Genomic DNA, 17,375 nt, shown 5'->3' with positions numbered 1-17,375 from the left:
TATGGGCTTTGTAATTATATATGAAATTATATATGCCTATAAATTATACAAAAATTACTTTAATATTTTTTAAATAACTAAATTTCTTTTTGAGCATTGTGAGATTGTTTATGTTGATCAGCTGATGGGTGACAGGCGCCGCCTCCTCAGGATTTCCTGGGAAAAACCTTCATGCAAACTGCAGAAGAAGAAGGATTTCGTGTTCAACCTTGACCTCTGTGAGGGGTATCTGACTACTGTTCCGCCAGAGGGTCCCAAGAAAACGTATTGCATTTATTATCTACGGGCTTATATTTATGCTGTAAGGTGACTGAACTGTTACATCGCCTGGAGTCACGGAAAACACGAGAGATACTTTGCCGTCATCTGTTGGGATCTTGGGGCATCGAGTGGGAATTCAGAGCTGGTTTGTACGAGAGGTGCAGGGAAACAGTGGGTCCTGGATTCTCCTGTATTACCTGTGGACGTGTAGGTCGTCTGGCCATCCTTCGGAAGGTTAGTCGTCAACTTTGGTGAACCCCAGTAAGCCTAATGGGCTTCCTGTAACTAACAGTTGGAACCCACGAAAATTAATAAATATCTGACATAGAAGTTAAGTATTAAACACCACCCACCAAGAAGCAAATAAGCACCTACAGCTGCTTCATCAACCAGACCAATAAGTTATTAAATAAATCAGTAACTCATAATTTTTAGACTATTTAATAAATATTTTGGGTTTTCTCTATCTTGAAATAGATGAAGATGTCTGCTGACCAAACATTTAAGCCAAGACAAACCTAACTCATTTTCATGCCCTAATTTCTAATCTGCACCACTTGGTTGCTCCTAAAGGCAACATTCTACTATTAGTTATCAGCACAGCAGGGATCTTTTTACTTGTCCCAGAAAGGTCATACTAGTGCTATCACTTCTGAATAGTACCAGTATGATAGTTGATAGTGATAGTAGTAACAACACCATTATTGATAATTGACCAGACTCTGCTGTTGCCTGGTCAAGACTTTATTTTTATTTTTGAAGAGTTTCAAATCAGGATTTCCATTCAGGAACAAGGTTTTGTACATGTGAATGGCACAAGAGAATGTGTGGAGTGAGTTTATGTTTAGCATGTTTAGGGATTTAAACAGGGGGGCCAGGTGTTGTCTGAAAACAGAGTTTGTTATTGTTTTTACTTTGTTAAAACTGAATGTTATCTGAGGAAGGAACTGAGTGGCTTGCTCAGAAAAAAAGCTTTCTATTTATATTATTATATCAAATTTTTTGTTAATAATCCAGATACACACTGTCAGAAGATTCTTTCTTATTCAATAATTTTATGAACTTTCTAATTCCTATAGTTACAATGATGGTAAATAATGCAGCATTACATTAGTGTCAATCTGCATCCACCACAATTTTAATAAATGCTTTATATTTAGGATAGCATAAAATGATGGGTGCTGCTCGAAGTGAAGACTGCCTGTGCGAGGTGACGTTAGGAGCAGAACCTCGGGTTATAACAGTGCGTGTTCCCATAACCATTCCATCAAGTATTTGCCATGTTGAGTTGGCTCATCGCCTAATGCAGCACCACAACATACCTATATACCTTCTTAATGGTGCGAACATGTTCCAATTTATTAGCACTACAAATAAATAATTTACTTGATTTTGAAGTGATACAGTATGTTTTTATCTTGTATATTGAGATATTTCATAATAAAAAATTAAGCCAAAACATCCTAGGTCAGTAATAAAACTAGGAATCACATATTACCGTATGTGACTCCTAAAACTCCTATGCGAGTTTTTCATGCCATGTTCTTAATATTGCTAGTAAGCCATGCACATCTCTATTACCTAGTACATTTCTAATTTGGCTTAATTTTGCATTTACACTGTGTAGAATTATTTCTTGCAATGCACTTTAAGTTTAATTTTCATTCTTTATACTACAATACAGTTTTGTACTTTAGGATTTTCAAATTATTCTTGATTCAAAATTAGAGGTGCAGCAGTATTAGAAAAGCTACTCTATTATACATTTGTAGTGTACAGTATTTGAAATGATTACTTTGTGAATGTTGCAGAGTTGAGTGAAAAGCTTCAAGTATTTATCCAAGATAAGACCGAGCAATATTATTGCCAGCAAGATCAGCGTGCCATCCAAAATCTAAGAGATGGTACAATAAATATTGATACTGTTTCAGCTGCCTGGACTAATAAATACTCGCAAGTAATTTTCTTGTTTGATTTTTCTTCAGTGGCTCTCCAAGTTGAGAGATACATTTTATCATGTTAATCTTGATTTGGTGGTACAGTAGTATATATATACCCATCAGTTGTTGTTAAAAATGATAGATAAACCATTAATCATCTTTTGTACATCTTTCAAGTGTTTAAATTATGTAATAAGTGTATATCTTTAAATCTTATTAATTTATTTGTTGAGAGGCAGAGTTTTATTTTGTCAATTTTATAGTAACTGCTTCACTCTTTGTCAATTGAGTACTGTACTTAGGATTCTTCAGCTTTTTCAGAAGTTGGAGTACACTTAAACTCTTCTGTTACCTCCACACATCCATGATAGCAGTGAGTGCTTTTTCCACCCAGCCAGTGTTGTGTATAGTTGAATTTTCTATCCTTAGATTGCTTTGGCAATTGTTTGTCATACTGGAGAAATTTTGGTGCCCTAATCTCATGCCAAGATATAAACAGTAACTGTCATATACCTGTCGATGATTCTCGGTATCACCGAGAACACCAACATTACTGTGACCTCTGACCAGGCCTCCTGGTGCACCATGTCTGATGCAACATCCTTAAAGCTCGAAGCATGTGTGTGCACAAGCACTCAAGCAACCATTGATACCACATAAAATTTCAATAACTTTGCAAGAGCTAGAAGATTTTGGTAACAAAGATATATATTACAAGTAGTAAACTTTATTATTATCCATCCAACAGCAATGAGAATGAATGTGGCAGGTACAATGGCATTCCACAGACAAATTTCATAATGCAACGTACTGATTTTGATGAAGATGAGTCTTATTTAATTTTGTGGGGTGGCCTCTAAACCCCTCAACCCATTGACTTCTCAGATTTTATGCAGTGGTACCCTAATCAGATCAACTAACACATAACTGATTGCATTAAATAGAATTAGTAGTGAACTTTCACAAAGATTTCATTGAAACTGTTTCCTCAGTACAATTTCATGCATATTTGATGCTTAACACTTTGTGACTGAGGGTTGTATAATGTGTCATATCTTCCCTGGAGGTGAGCAAGAGGCTAGAGGATGAAGGATGTGAAAATGAGATGCTGGCTTCCATGTATCATTCCCTTGTTCACTCACCCGCAGTGGTCAACTTGCTCAGCCTTGAACATTCTTATGCTGGGGCCATGAGCTCCCTTGTGGCTCAAAGGGAATTTGCCTTGAAAGAAATTAGTGAAAGGTATTGTATATTGATTTCTTTGTATAATTATTATTAACTGTTGCTCTTTTTAGGAGATTTTCAGTTTGCTTAATTTTTTAGCTGTTGCACCCTCTGAAAGGTTTTTTCCTACCAAGGGTAGATATTTAAGTAAAAAGAATATTATTTTGGTTTTATGTTTATTACAATTCTAATAAGAATATAAAAAATACTTGCTCTATCTACTGTATACTACAAACAACACTAGACAGAATTGAAGTTAATGAAGAGGAGGTATAAAGAAACCTGGAGGTACCAAGTGTAGCAAAAGCAGTAGGACCAGACTAGATATCACCATGGTTACTAAAGAAAGCTGCAGAGATCTTGTGTTACCCATTTACTGTAGTTTTCAAAATTACACCTGAGATGGGAGAGGTACTGGAAATCTAGAAAAAGGCAAATATAGTTCAAGTATTCAAAAAAGGAGGCAGATATAAAGAAGAAAACTATGGCCAGTGTCATTACCATGCATTCCTTGCAAGATTCTAGAAAAAGTAATCAGAAAAAGGATTTTAGAACATTTAAATCAACAGATTTTAGAACAGATGGACAGGAAACAAAAGGTCATAGTTTGAGAGGATATGTCATGCTGAGTGGAAACTGGTGGACCAAAAGGCTCTGTCCTAGGACCATTGCTCTTTTATGTAAATGACCTCTCAGGAAGTGAGCTCATACATGTCAATATTTGCAGATGATGCAAAGTTAATGAGAGGAAAAACTGAAGAGGACTGTAAGGGTCATGACAGGGCCTTCACAAACTTTAGGTATGGGCAGATAAATGGACTGCTGTAATTTAGTCCAAATAAGTGTAAAGTAATGAAAATAGGTAAGGGAGACATGAGACCTGTATTTAACTATACTATAAGGGAAGGCAATTACAAGAAACAATAAGAGAAAAAGACCTGGAAGTTGATGTAATCCCCAACACTAACACCAGAAACTCATGGGAATAGTATAACATCAGCAGCATAAGGGGAAGTTAGCAAACATAAGAACATCTTTTAAGAATCTAAACAAAGAGGCTTTCAAGTCAATGCAAACTGCCTATGTGAGACCGTTACTTGAGTATGCAGCGCCAGCATAGAACCTACACCTTGTGAAGCATAAAAACTAGAGAAAGTTCAGGGGTTTGCAACTACATTAGTACCAGAGTTGAAAGGCCTCATCTATAAGGACAGGTTGAGAGAACTCACCCTCACATCCTTAGGGAAGAGAAGAAGCAGAGAGGATATGGTAACTATATACAAAATCTTGAGGGGGAATAAATAAAGTGTATAAAGGAAGCCTATTTAAATTTAAAAAAGGTAGGATGAGGAGACTTTTCAAATTAATTCAAATTCAAATTCAAATGTTTATTCAGGTACAAGTACATAACATAGAAGATGAGTTACAAACATAATGTTGGATTTATAAATAGAGCTAGTACATACATTACCATGCACTTGACTGATGTCAGAAAGTTAAACATATCCATTCAGCCTGGATAGCTCTGGGGAGCCTCCGGGACTCACCCAGAAAATGGCGTTTTATTACATTCAACGCTTGGTTTTTCTACTGTATTAAAAATGTTTGATAGCAGAAGGGACAATATATCTAAAACAGTGTGTGTATATTAAAATATATTTTAATTAATTTGAATATGTGTGACTGGAAATTTGTTATTTATTTATTGATAAGTAACAATTATGTTTTATGTTAACAGGCAAACAAAGGAGATGAGTAATACAGTGAGTAAGGTTGGCGTGAACTTGACAGATGATGATGTGAATGACCTTGCTACCCGGCACCTGGAGGATTCCCAGCTAATGGAGGTCCAGTGGGATTCAACAATATCTGTGCTGAGAGAAAATCAGAAAAGGGAGTTTAAGAACTTTGTAATGGAGTCATTCGCTGGACGAGAAATCACGACTCCAGTATCTCCCAAGTATGGTGTACATCATTTCTGTTTAAATAAAAATAAATAAATACAGCAAATTCATATTATAAGCAAGTCTGCATTTTATGTTTAGTACACTATTTGATATTCAGTATACCTTTGGTTGTACATGAGGAGATTTCATAGGGACTACTTGCACTTCAGTTAAAAAGGTTGGCCATTTTGCATTTTAATGATGCAACATCAAGCCACAAACATAAAAGACTAACAGCATGTGTGGATTACTAGCTAGAAATTTTTAGTATAAGTTTCCAAAGACCATACTGATAGTTTATAATGCAGTGGGCAGACCTTATCGTAAATATCATGTGCAGATTTGGATCCTTAATTATACAAAAGTTGAAGACAATCTTCAGAGTACATAGAAGAGTGACTAAACATATACAGTACTGTCATCAAACAATAACTCATATGAATAGAGATACAAGCATCTGTTCAGTTCATGTTTTCGTTAAAAAAAAAATAAAATAAAATTAAGGCTGTAATCAAAACCTTTAACCCTTAAACTGCGCAACATGTCACATGCAGGGTTGAGTAACTTGCAATAAATTGATATTATATTTTCTGTAAATACTGTAACAATAAAATAGATTTTCATATTCCATCAAAATCTTTTAATAGGGATTTCATAGCATCGGGTTCAGATTTGGTTTTGGTGGAAACAACGGATCCCACACAAGAGGAGAGCTTCACCATCCATCTCGGAGCGCAGATGAAGCAGATGCACAATTTACGACTTCTCTCGGCTCATGTACTCCAGTTGTGTAAATATCAGTCACATGATGTCAGGTATGTTCATGTAAATAACACAGTACATTAGAGACAATTCCATGTACAGTAATAATAATTTCATATTGAAATATTGTTACAGTATAATATTTCATTGCAACACACACACACAGTAGCATCTTGTGAAAGTAGGCATTTCAAATATCAAATGCACCTGCAGTGATGCTTAACCCCTTAACTGCACGGCCTCCAAATATGACACCCCCCCCCCCCCCAGTGCGCAGGAAATAAAATCTCTTGAAAAAATTCTTTTCTGTTTTGAAAGTGTCAAAAATCCTTCCCTGAGTATGGGTATAGTAACAGAAGGTCGAAATTTTACGTACCTTGGCTGCTATGGGGTCTGTGATTTCGTGTGTGGAGTCATCATTCCCTGGTCACCCGTGGTGTACGCCCCCGGGGGACCGGTAGGGCGCCCGGGGCAGGATGCGCGAGTTGCCGCGAATATATTTTTGTTCATTTTTTGCGTACATTTCCAAATACATTTGTTTTGCCTTTTCTTGCCATTCCTTGTATAATGAACACGTACACTATATTATGGCAGTAGAACATCAGTTCTGTCCGAAGACACTGTGTTATGTGCATGACACGTGTACACATATCCGGCACATATTTCCATTGTATCATGCTAATTATGTATATATATAGTCTATTTACACACTATATACATTCACCATGAACACACTCAGAACTTCGCTAGTGTCAACTACCACACACTCCTCCAACATTCAGTCTCTCCCTCACTCCTCCAACATCTTACTCGCCAACATTGCTCCTCCCACCATACTGTTATTGTTTGTATTACACTATTTACACATGTTATGTATACCTATCTCCATGTTTTATTCACCAGAACTATGCAAGTAAGCCAGTATTGTGTCCAAACTTTACAGTGGCCACCATACACTGCATGAGAAATCACACAGCAGCCAGTAGACGACACTACGATTACGTCACCTCCCTCACCAAAATAGCTCCTCACAACATACTCCTGTTGCTGTTAGTACACTATATACACACATTGTATATACCCATGTAAAAATGTGTTCACCATAGCGAACCACTAAACTAGTATGATGAGCAATACAAGAGTGGCTGCCACACACAGTGAGGCTACCTCGATTCTCTACCTCGCTCCCTCACCACAATTCCTCCTCCCATAGTACTATGCACATATGTACATGGGGTATATACACACATTGTATATACCCTTGTACAAATGTGTTCACCATAGTAAACCACTAAGCTAGTATGATGAGCAAAACAAGAGTGGCTGCAACTCAGGCGCCGCCTGAGCTGTCCTGGTGTTTGGACAGAGTGCTCTCTTATTTGTCTTCTCCTCGGTTTGTTGTAGCCCCTTCGGTTCAGGATTGTTTTTCTAACGCTCTTTTCTTGTTGGCATTAGCCTCTGGGGGTCAGGTTGGGGAGCTTCATGTTCTCCTCTGGCGCAGGGGTTTCTGCTCTTTTCGTCGAGGTGATAGGTTCATTCGTTTGCAGCCGTCTCCTTTTTTTCTGGTAAAGAATGAGACTACTGCTTTCCAGAGGGGTCATTGGATTGTTAATGCTTGGTTGGTGAGGCAGGGGGTGCATGATGTGTTGTGTCTGGTTGAGGCTTTCTGCCATGGCCTCAGTGACCGGGGATGCGCTTTGGATTGATCTGGTTTCTCTTCTTCCCTGTTCTATGGTTCGGGTATCTCAGGTTGTCCACTGGGTTATTCCAGACGGTTGGAACAAGTTAGGGGAGAAGGTGGTGGAGGCCAAGATTGTCAGTAGTTTCAAAGCATTACATGACAAAGAGTGCTGGGAAGACGGGACACCACGAGCGTAGCTCTCATCCTGTAACTACACTTAGGTAATTACTGGGCAATTCGGTCTAGCCAGTCTGCGGTCTATCCCCGTGCCCATGACGTTCGTAAGTTTGCTGCGTTGGCTGCCATCTTCGGTAACGTGTCCTAGGCTGACATTCAAGCACAGGGTTTTTGGCAGTCGAACAGGGTCCTGGCTGCATGCTACTTCGTTAATGTTCCTAGACCTAGTCGGGCCTGTGTCGTTTTGGGTCGGTGGTTGTAACCTGTTGTCTCGACTTCGAGTTGAGATGCGAGCACCGACCGCCTGCCGGGTAAGTTGCTATAGTTTTTGTCTTTGCTGATGTAGCTCCGGGGTGCCGAATGGGCTCCCCCCAGAAAACCAGCGTTGAATGTAATGAAACGCCATTTTCTGGGCGAGACCTTCCCCTTTTCCTGGTGTGCGGCATTTTTTTTTATTTTTTTTTTTTTTGCATGTCTTAACATCCAGCCTCGAACTGGAGTGTGGATCACCGGCGCGGTGGGTCTGGGGCTCCCCCAGACCCACACAGACAGGGGGAACTGCACAGACATGTGGCACGGCTCGTGTGAAGTCATGCTCATTTGCTTGTTCTCATTTGGGGAGTTCTGTCCACTCGTATGTCTATTTTAGTCATTTTAACCAGAATTGGGGTTTGTTTTGAGCCGCTTAACTTTCTGGGTGCCTTCGATGGCAGACATAAAGTGCTCAATCCCATGTGCATTTCTGTAGGCCTTTGCTCCTCATGCCTCTCTGAGGGGGCCCAGGTTCTGATTACATTCAACGCTGGTTTTTTACCCTCTTTTTCTGTTATACAGTATTTCAATGCCATGAACATTATTCTGTTACCCCTTGTCTACTTAGTTTGCCATGATTAATATTATCTGAATGTGTTCACTAATAAATGTGGATAATTTTCAGTGACATCCCACCACAGAGGATTCAGACTTCAATGAGCCTCTATTCTCACAACTTGAATGGATTAGTGCTACTGGTAGATGATCGGATAAACACTTACACTGGAATCAAGCGTGGTACGGTATTGTGTCTTTATTTTCACCACATTGTAAGTAAAGTAGTATACCAGTTAGCTTTTCATTGCAAATGGAAGGATTAACCCCTGCACTGCTCACCCATTTTCGGCAAAAATGTCTTGGTGCAATTCTCAAGGATATATTTTTGTTATTTTTATAATTGTTCAGGTAAAGTTAATGTCAAAATGTTTCCAAAGTCAACTATTTCCATTTCAAAACACAAAGAGTAATGAAAACATTTAAAAATATTAAAATATAGCCTAATTAAAAAACAAAAAGCACAAATCTCAGAGCGCCTAAAGGCGCTTTGCGCAGTGCAGTGGTTAATAGGGAGGAACTACATTTTAAATAATTATATCTTTCTGGTGGGAAGCCCCGGGTGGTTCCCTGAAGCTACAGTGCTGATATAGTGCCAAACTACTAGGTGCTATCAGTTACAGAGTTCTTTTCGGCCTACCGGAGACCGTGAGCCAGTACCTGGTCCCCTCTAGAGAGGTGCAGTGAGCAGTGGCACTTTAATCAAATTGTCTATGAACTTTAATCATGTCTGCCACCACCAGGGAAGCACCTAGAAAGTCAATGAAAGAAAACAGACAACTGCTGTTGGAGTTTGCAGCATCTGCCAAAAGAACTCTCCCAACAACGTAAACAATCAAAAATTCATGAAACTAGCGCTAGCTCATTTGCCCCTTCTCTCCCTATGTTTTTGGGGAGGAGGGAGGCAGCTTGGGGTCAGCCAGCTGCTTCACCCACAATTCTATGCTGATGGTAGACGTGCGAGGTGCCCTCTCTGTCGCTCTGGCTCCTGTGCTCCGTTTCAGCTAATTGGTGGTTATTTGCTATTGTGGCTGTTCCAACCCACATTTCTGCTGTGTGTGAGCTAGGATCTCGGGGCACTTGGAGTTGCATGTGCACAGGGTTTTCTTCTGTGTGCTCAAGGCTGTTCGAAGACACTGCAGATTCAGGTCGTCCACAATGTCATTAAGTTTAGCCAATAGACCGTGAACATCTTTAGGAGAAAACTAGATCATTTTCTCCAAGGAGTGGCGGACCAACCGGGCTGTGATGGATGTGTGGGCCTGCGGGTCGCTCTTAGCACAAGCCTAGTGGACCAAGCTTTTACAAGTCAAGCCTGGCCTTGGGCCTGGCTTGGGGAGTAGAAGAACTCCCAAAACCCCATCAAGCAGGTATCAAGCAGTCTGTGGTCTACCCTCATGCCCATGACATCTGAAAATGTGCCACTCTTTTTTTGGCTCTTTTTGCTAATATGTCCTTGGCTGATATTAGGGCATGAGGATTCTGGAGGTCGAACAGGTTCTGGCGGCCTAGTACCTGTACAGTATCTGGTTAATGTTCCCAGGCTTCAACATTTAACTGTATCTTCTTTGTTCTGATACTTGTGGTGCTCCCTCCTCCCTGGTAAGTGCCCTTTTCTCCTCTGTGGGTAGTTAGCTTCAGGGGCTTCCCCCTGAAAACCAGCATTGAGTGTAATGAAACGTCAATTTCTGGGTGAGCCCCAGTGGCTCCCTGACACTTTCCATTCCATAAGGAGCAACATTTTCAATCATATGTTTACATAGTTTGGAGAGTTCTATGGCTGTTTTCAAGTCTGCAGGTTTTGGAGGTGGCCAGCTGTGTTTGTTATGTCTCACTGACTTATTGATGTCTTCCTCAGTGGTGGCATAAATGAAGAACTTAATATATAAATGCCATGGCTCCCTGCGTCTCTGTGAGGGGACCCGGTTCTGGCGCTGGGGCCCCGGGAAGTCGGAGAATTCTGCGACTGATGGCATGTAGTAGATGGATGGCACTTGCATAGCAGATGATGATTTCAGAAAACCATTGGGGCTCATCCATAAATGGGCATTTCGGTACACTCAATGCAGGTTTTTTAATGTGATTAGCAGCCTTATAGAAAAAACAGCAATGCTATAAACATATCTCAATACAATGTAATGTAACCAGTGCATATATTTACTTATAAATGTTACTTTTTTACTATTACAGCATTATTATTGTCTATATGCAGCCAGACACTTACATGTTAGTTTCCAGAGAGAGCAAGGTTTCAGAGGTACAGTATAGGTATCATTTTGTTGTATTTCTCAACATATTAGCTATTTTACGTAGAATTCCATTGTGAATAAATCTAGTGTTATCGCAGTGGGGTCTCTTCTCATGGCGGTCCACAACGTCACCACAAAATAACGATAAGTTTACTAGAAAAGTCTACACTGGATCCGCACAGTAAATAATATGTAGAACTGTCAGGCGGCGGCAACACTCCTCACTCCATCTCTTGCAACACAGTCAGCTGGGCGGTTTAAATGCTTCACACCTGGACTCTAGATTCACAACTTGGTGGGAACCTTCTCGCCTTGGTGCCATCTTGCAATAATAAAAGGCATAAGCCACCTGTAGAGCCAATACTAAAACAGTAAATTCATCTCCCACACAATAACTCTGCATAGCTTCATATATACCAAAATGCTCCCCGAGCATCAGAGAACATGCAGGTTGCAGAGATATGACTCTTTACGCCGGAATAAGAAGGATGTAGGGCGGGGCACCATCACAGTGTACATACATATGTTCATTTTTCCTTTTCCTAGATTTTGGTCGTGTTTGTAGTAGATCAACAGAACTTCACTTGCCAGATTTAGAAGACCAGCTCGAGTGTGTTCGAGACATTGTTCCTCAAGTTGTGCAGTGGCGCCGTGATCATCCTCCTCCACAGTATGACTGTGATGAAGATGCTCCAGTAGGTATTTCTTACATTTTTATTGTAACAGTATTTTAAAAACTTTAAAATGCAATTTTACAACTGAGCTATTGTATAAATAAATTACAGCTGATCCTCACCATTTGCAAGGATGTCTTTGCAAGGGAAAGACATTGCAAAGCTATATCAGTGACATAGCTTCAAGGAGTCACCAATGGGGCTTCTACCCTCCCCAAGAAAGACTAGTGAGAGTGGTAAATTGTTTACTATATCAACGACTATACATGAATGAAAATATGAGACTACATAGCAGCTGTAGTTCAAAAGATGGCAACCATAGAAGCTGTACAATATGCAGTGCTGCAAACCAAGAATAAATAAAATAGAAAATTAACACATGAATGGTTGATGTTTGTGGTAATACTGTAGTACTGTAATCCAAATGTGGCATCTTATTAAACACTAGAAATACAGAAAGGCTCACTAAAGCAGCACTAAAACAAATGCTTTTGTATATATACAGTATTTAGGATTTAAGCTTAAAAGATACATTAACAAAGCTCATTTAAGAATTATCTAATTATTTACATTTTGGTAAATATTTTAATTTCAGCCTCCACCACCAGTTCCACAGCACCTCAAAGCGGGGGATTTCTACATTACTCGGCATTCCAATCTTGCCGATGTTCATGTGGTATTCCATATGATTGTGGACGACTCCCTTCGGTCAGGGGACATTAATTCACGCCACCCAGTCATCCTTGGTCTTAGAAATGTCTTGAAGGCAAAGTCTGATTATATATTTTTTGTACTTTATTTATACTGTACACTGCATAGTACTCTTGCAGTTCTACTAAGTGCTGTCTGCAGGATAATGCAAATAATCATGTATGAAGACATATGAGCTGAAATTAGTATCACTGTTGTGCATGGTATGTACAGTAGTTTAAAGATCAATTCCTGACAATAAAAGATATCTTTCTAAAACATTTGCCAATATTTTAAAGGAAATTCCCATTGAATGATGCATGTTTTACACAGGTTGCCTGTCTTGGGGACATCACCACGCTCACAATTCCTCTCCTGCTTACTAATACCATGTCCGAGGTGAGTATGGATATCACTAACACCTTCACATTCCTTTACAGTTTTGTACAGTCAGTTTAAGCTGTAACTAATGACAGGGAATTTACTGTAGGATATACAGCAAATGGACCACAAAACTGTTAGTATGTACGAGTCTTTTTAATAGTGAGGGCTACTAAGTGGATGCAGCCCTGGCACTGATGAGGAACACCTAGCCACTACACACAACAACACTGCAGAGGTTGCCACAAAGGCAAAACACCGCCTTGGAAATTGAGGCCAGAGAGACACTCATAAACTAGAGTGCTAGGTAGCCGGTGCGGGGTGGTCTAGGGTCCCTCCCCCCATCCTCCTCCTCCTCCTCTCAGGGAGGGAATGGCTGCACGGATGAGCAGCGCAGTAGTGGAGTGTGACGTTTGCTTCTTTACTTGGAATTGGAGGGAGTTTTACCCCCTCTTTTCAGTTTTTAGTTGTAATTTTCTTACCATGTGGGGTTTGTTTTGTTATGCCTACCTTTCTGGGTGCCTAACCCCAGTTGATGGCAAATAAGGAAAACCCCAACCACAGGGAAGGTTTTCCAGGGCCATAGCTCCCTGCAACCTCTCTGAGGGGGGTGGGGGGCCCAGGTTCTGGCTCGTGGTCCCCAGTAGGTCAAACTCCTTAGACTAATGCCCCGGTTTAATATATGAAACATTAGCCCGATAGCTTCAGGGAACATCCGGAGCTCCCTGGGCTGGTTTTTCTTACCTGAGGCCATCCAATCTCTTGCTTGGGCAAGCTCCTGCTTATTAAGTTAGAACATAAAACCAACTTAGGTCAGATGATCCTTCTGTCAACTGATACAATACTGTATAGGTACTGTATTTTCATGATGCAATACAAATGTTTCCAAAGTATAATGTGAAAAATGTGTGACTTGCAGGAAATGACAATGTCTTGGTGTCAGAAACGTGCTGAGCTAGTGTACAAGTGTATTAAAGGCTTCATGATGGAGATGACATCTTGGGGTGGGGCCGAAATGAAAAACATGCAGTTCCTCGTACCAAAGGTAAATATAAATGGCAGATAAAAATTGCTGTTACTGTACTGTATTAATTTTTCGGGGGGGAGCCCCTACGGCTCCCCGGAGCTTACCAGGCTGATATGCTAATGTCAGACTTTGGTATCAGTCATCACTGACCCCGACAGGTGACATACATAGAATGCTTCCAACCACAAGGGTTTCTATAGGCCATTGCTCCCCCATGCCTCACTGAGTGGGGCCAGGTTCTGGCTCGTGGTCCCCGGTAGGCCCACAGAACTCCATACACACGACTGATGCCAAAGTCTGACATTAGCATATCAGCTTGGATAAGCTCTGGGGAACCGAAGGGGCTCCCCCGCAGAAAACTTAATTACACGCTAAATTAAAATTCAGCATGCAATACAGTAAATATTTTGCCTTGGAAATTAATATTTTCACTTTGGGAGACTGATTGGCAAGTGTTTCTCAAGTAGTTTTTTTTATCTGTTGTCTGTCATTCAAGTGAGACAAAACACTGTACATCAGAGTATCAGGATTCAGATTCAGTGGAAGAGTTATGGTACAGTTACATCTAAATTTTCTGTATTAGGTATTTTGATAACTGAAGATCAGAAAATCACAATGAGCTGTGATGATAAACATAAATATTTGTACATATTTATATTTCACAGTATATAGAAACTGAAGACATTATTTGAACATGGGAAAAAGTAAATAAATAAAGGGATAAATTGACAAATAGAAAAAGATATTGCCGAGTGGCACTTCACCCCATTACTCGTTGTCTAGCTACCCCACCCACCAGCTACCCAAATTTGCTAACTGCTAAGCTCTACCAGTTAAACCATGGCAGAGGATTCTTGATACTGTATTTGTGCTTCCTGTATGGTTTCAGTAATATAAAGAAAAAACATTTATGCCCATGCTGAGATAGAGATACAGAATACAGGCGTGCAGTTTGAGGATTGAACATTTACTGTTCGTAGTTCTAGCCTTATGTGGTACTGTTGTCAAAGAACAAAAATAATGCTTTGAATTATTTATCTCGCCTGTTTATCCCAACCTTGTGACTGGTAGGTTATCTTGAGATGATTTTGGGGCTTAGCATCCAGCGGCCCGGTCCTCGACCAGCCTCCTTTTTGTTACACACCCCTAGGAAGCAGCCTGTAGCAACTGTCTACCAACCAGGTACCTATTTACTGCTAGATGAACAGGAGTATCAGGATGAAAACAACTCTGCCCACTTGTTTCCGCCTCCACCGGGAATCAAACCAGACACCTCAGGACTATGAATCCCGGGTGCTGTCCACTCAGATGTCGGGTCCCTTTTTGCCTCGCTAGGTGGGCAGTGATGGAACACAGTGTGTAACACCGGGTGGTAGTTGAGGGTAGTTAGCATTGGGGGTTAACTAGCAATTAGGGAAAGTCCTCCTTAGCAGTTTTATAAGTACAGTAGTGCTAAAAGGGCAGTTTTTTATTAGTGCTTCTTAAAGGGATTTGAAATATAAATATAGTTGTGTTCAAGTTTATTCCATCTGCAAGTACCTTAAAGGAGGTTATTCCAAGCTAAATTGAGCATTTTTCCAATTTGCTCTTGCACAAGTATGAACCAGCAGGATACCTTAACAACTGCTCCTACCTCCAAAAATAACAAAAATAGGTATAATATGTTTATGATGCATCTTCACAATAAATTAAACTGAAGTTAACATTTATTTATTTTTCAGGGAATTTCAGAAGAATTGTTCCTGCATTTGGCTGCCATGCTTCCCAACATCTTCAGAGTGTCTAATCCATTAGTTGTTAAATCCTCTTAATAAATAGCCATGTAGTATGTACCTTTTAAATGTTAATAAATATGAAAGGGAAACTGCTTTAATTTAGCTAATTTTTTGTTTAGATTAATTTTTTTTAACCAAATCAATTCACTTTGTTTACAAGATTTTATAGCCAGATGACATATCCTAAATTGTCATACAACATTTTACAGACAATGTTCTTTTATATAAATACTGTACTGTAATATAAATGAGTTATTGGAATAAAACAAATAACAGGTAAGAACACTACTATTGTAGTTTCTTTTAACCATTAGGTACAGTAATCATCAAAAATCCAATATGGCACACCAAGAGACCGAGTTACATTACTTTGTAAAACTGGTATTTATATTTCTTTGATATTTAACCTATAGATATTATTTTTATTAACCAAGTAAGTAATTATCAATAGAAGGCACCAAACCGAGAAGGCTATGTAGCACTATCAAATGTGTGGGATAATCGGAGGCCGCTAAATATCACCAAGGATGCCAATACGAGAACAAAAATGCACAAGGCGAACAATATTTTCTCGAGTCGCCAAGAATTCTATCGAGGGACAAGCAACTGCGAGGGACGGTCGGAAACCAAGACACGCGCGTCCTGGAAGTCGGGACATTCGACAAGAATATGCATGACCGTAAGAGGGTCAATGCAATTTGGACAATGAGAAGCAGGACGGCGCACCATTAAGTGACCATGAGTTAAAAGGGTATGGCCAATATGTAACCTAGCCAGAGCCATTTCCCACTGCCGGTTACTGTGACAGGAGGAAGGCCACTGGGACACACGACTCTTAAAGAGTACGCAGTTTGTTACCAATAAAAGAAGACCAACAACTCTGCCAGCGGGCAAGGATGGAGGCATGAATAACTGGGTAAAAGTCGGAATAAGGAACACCTTTACGGGAGATGGGACAAGTGCGGATAGCATCCTTAGTGGCAGCATCCGCATGCTCATTTAAAGAGACACCAACATGGCTGGGAACCCAGCAAAACGCAACCGACTTAAATTTACTGGAGATAAGAAACGGCCAATGTTGAATCTCGATGACCACCAGGTGGACCAGATTAACACTTTCGCGCTATCTGGACGCGCCGGCGCGTCCCGTTTCGTCTAACGCTAACGCATAGTGGACATAAAGTTGAGTCCTCTTTTAAAATATTTGTATAAAATTCAATTTTTATCCGATTTACTTTGGGTTTGTTTCAAACTGCGCGCTATGAGGCTCTCTTTCTCACCACTAGGCTGCATGGTACAATAAGTTCATGAAAGGTGTGGATAACTTCGATCAAATGGTATTTTGTCCCAAACGGGTTGCAGGTGGGTGACTTTAGCCGTTTATACTGGTAATGCTTCCCCCATATCATGTATTATATGCATATGTCTGTTTAGGGAATTTTATTCCGATCAATATACAACCAAAAATAACTGTGTGCAACAAGTATAAACTTGACAAACATAACAAAAGTAAAAACATTTCGTGTGTGTTTGACGCTCACTGATATGTTCCAGCGTTGTTTTATATTTGGCGCTATTCTAACTTACGCTTTGTTGATATTTTTTACCTATGGGCACATAGAACATTCTATTGCGAACACATTGACACAAAAATGAATGACGTACATAGAAAATTAATGTCATGAGAGTGAAATAAGTATAAACTTTCAAAGCGCCGTGCG

The 17,375-nt window shown here is 40.0% G+C and overlaps 1 protein-coding gene across 1 annotated transcript; it reads left to right on the top strand.

Moving 5' to 3' along the window:
• Window positions 1–106: 106 nt before the first annotated feature.
• Window positions 107–15,943, top strand: LOC123758718 (FERRY endosomal RAB5 effector complex subunit 3). The gene is made up of 12 exons (XM_045743303.2): window positions 107–495; window positions 1,422–1,601; window positions 2,073–2,218; window positions 3,268–3,443; window positions 5,164–5,385; window positions 6,019–6,186; window positions 8,929–9,041; window positions 11,654–11,802; window positions 12,377–12,547; window positions 12,805–12,870; window positions 13,772–13,897; window positions 15,601–15,943. Exons 2-12 carry the CDS (start codon window positions 1,433–1,435, stop codon window positions 15,688–15,690), a joined length of 1,596 nt encoding a protein of 531 aa, XP_045599259.1. The 5' UTR covers window positions 107–495; window positions 1,422–1,432; the 3' UTR covers window positions 15,691–15,943.
• Window positions 15,944–17,375: the final 1,432 nt, after the last annotated feature.

Source organism: Procambarus clarkii, chromosome 31 (genome assembly GCF_040958095.1).
Source record: "Procambarus clarkii isolate CNS0578487 chromosome 31, FALCON_Pclarkii_2.0, whole genome shotgun sequence".
In the NCBI taxonomy this organism is placed as follows: Eukaryota; Metazoa; Arthropoda; class Malacostraca; order Decapoda; family Cambaridae; genus Procambarus; species Procambarus clarkii.
The sequence above is the reverse complement of the archived record's forward strand: the minus strand, read 5'-3'. Positions and strand labels throughout refer to the sequence as shown.

What these genes read in the sequence shown, in the direction of transcription:
- LOC123758718 (XM_045743303.2), top strand. Translation starts at nt 1,433, where the DNA reads ATGATGGGTGCTGCTCGAAGTGAAGACTGCCTGTGCGAGGTGACGTTA. An exon ending in TTACACTGGAATCAAGCGTG is followed by an intron (nt 9,042 to 11,653) that starts GTACGGTATTGT and finishes TCCTTTTCCTAG; the next exon opens with ATTTTGGTCGTGTTTGTAGT. An exon ending in TGCAGTTCCTCGTACCAAAG is followed by an intron (nt 13,898 to 15,600) that starts GTAAATATAAAT and finishes TTTATTTTTCAG; the next exon opens with GGAATTTCAGAAGAATTGTT.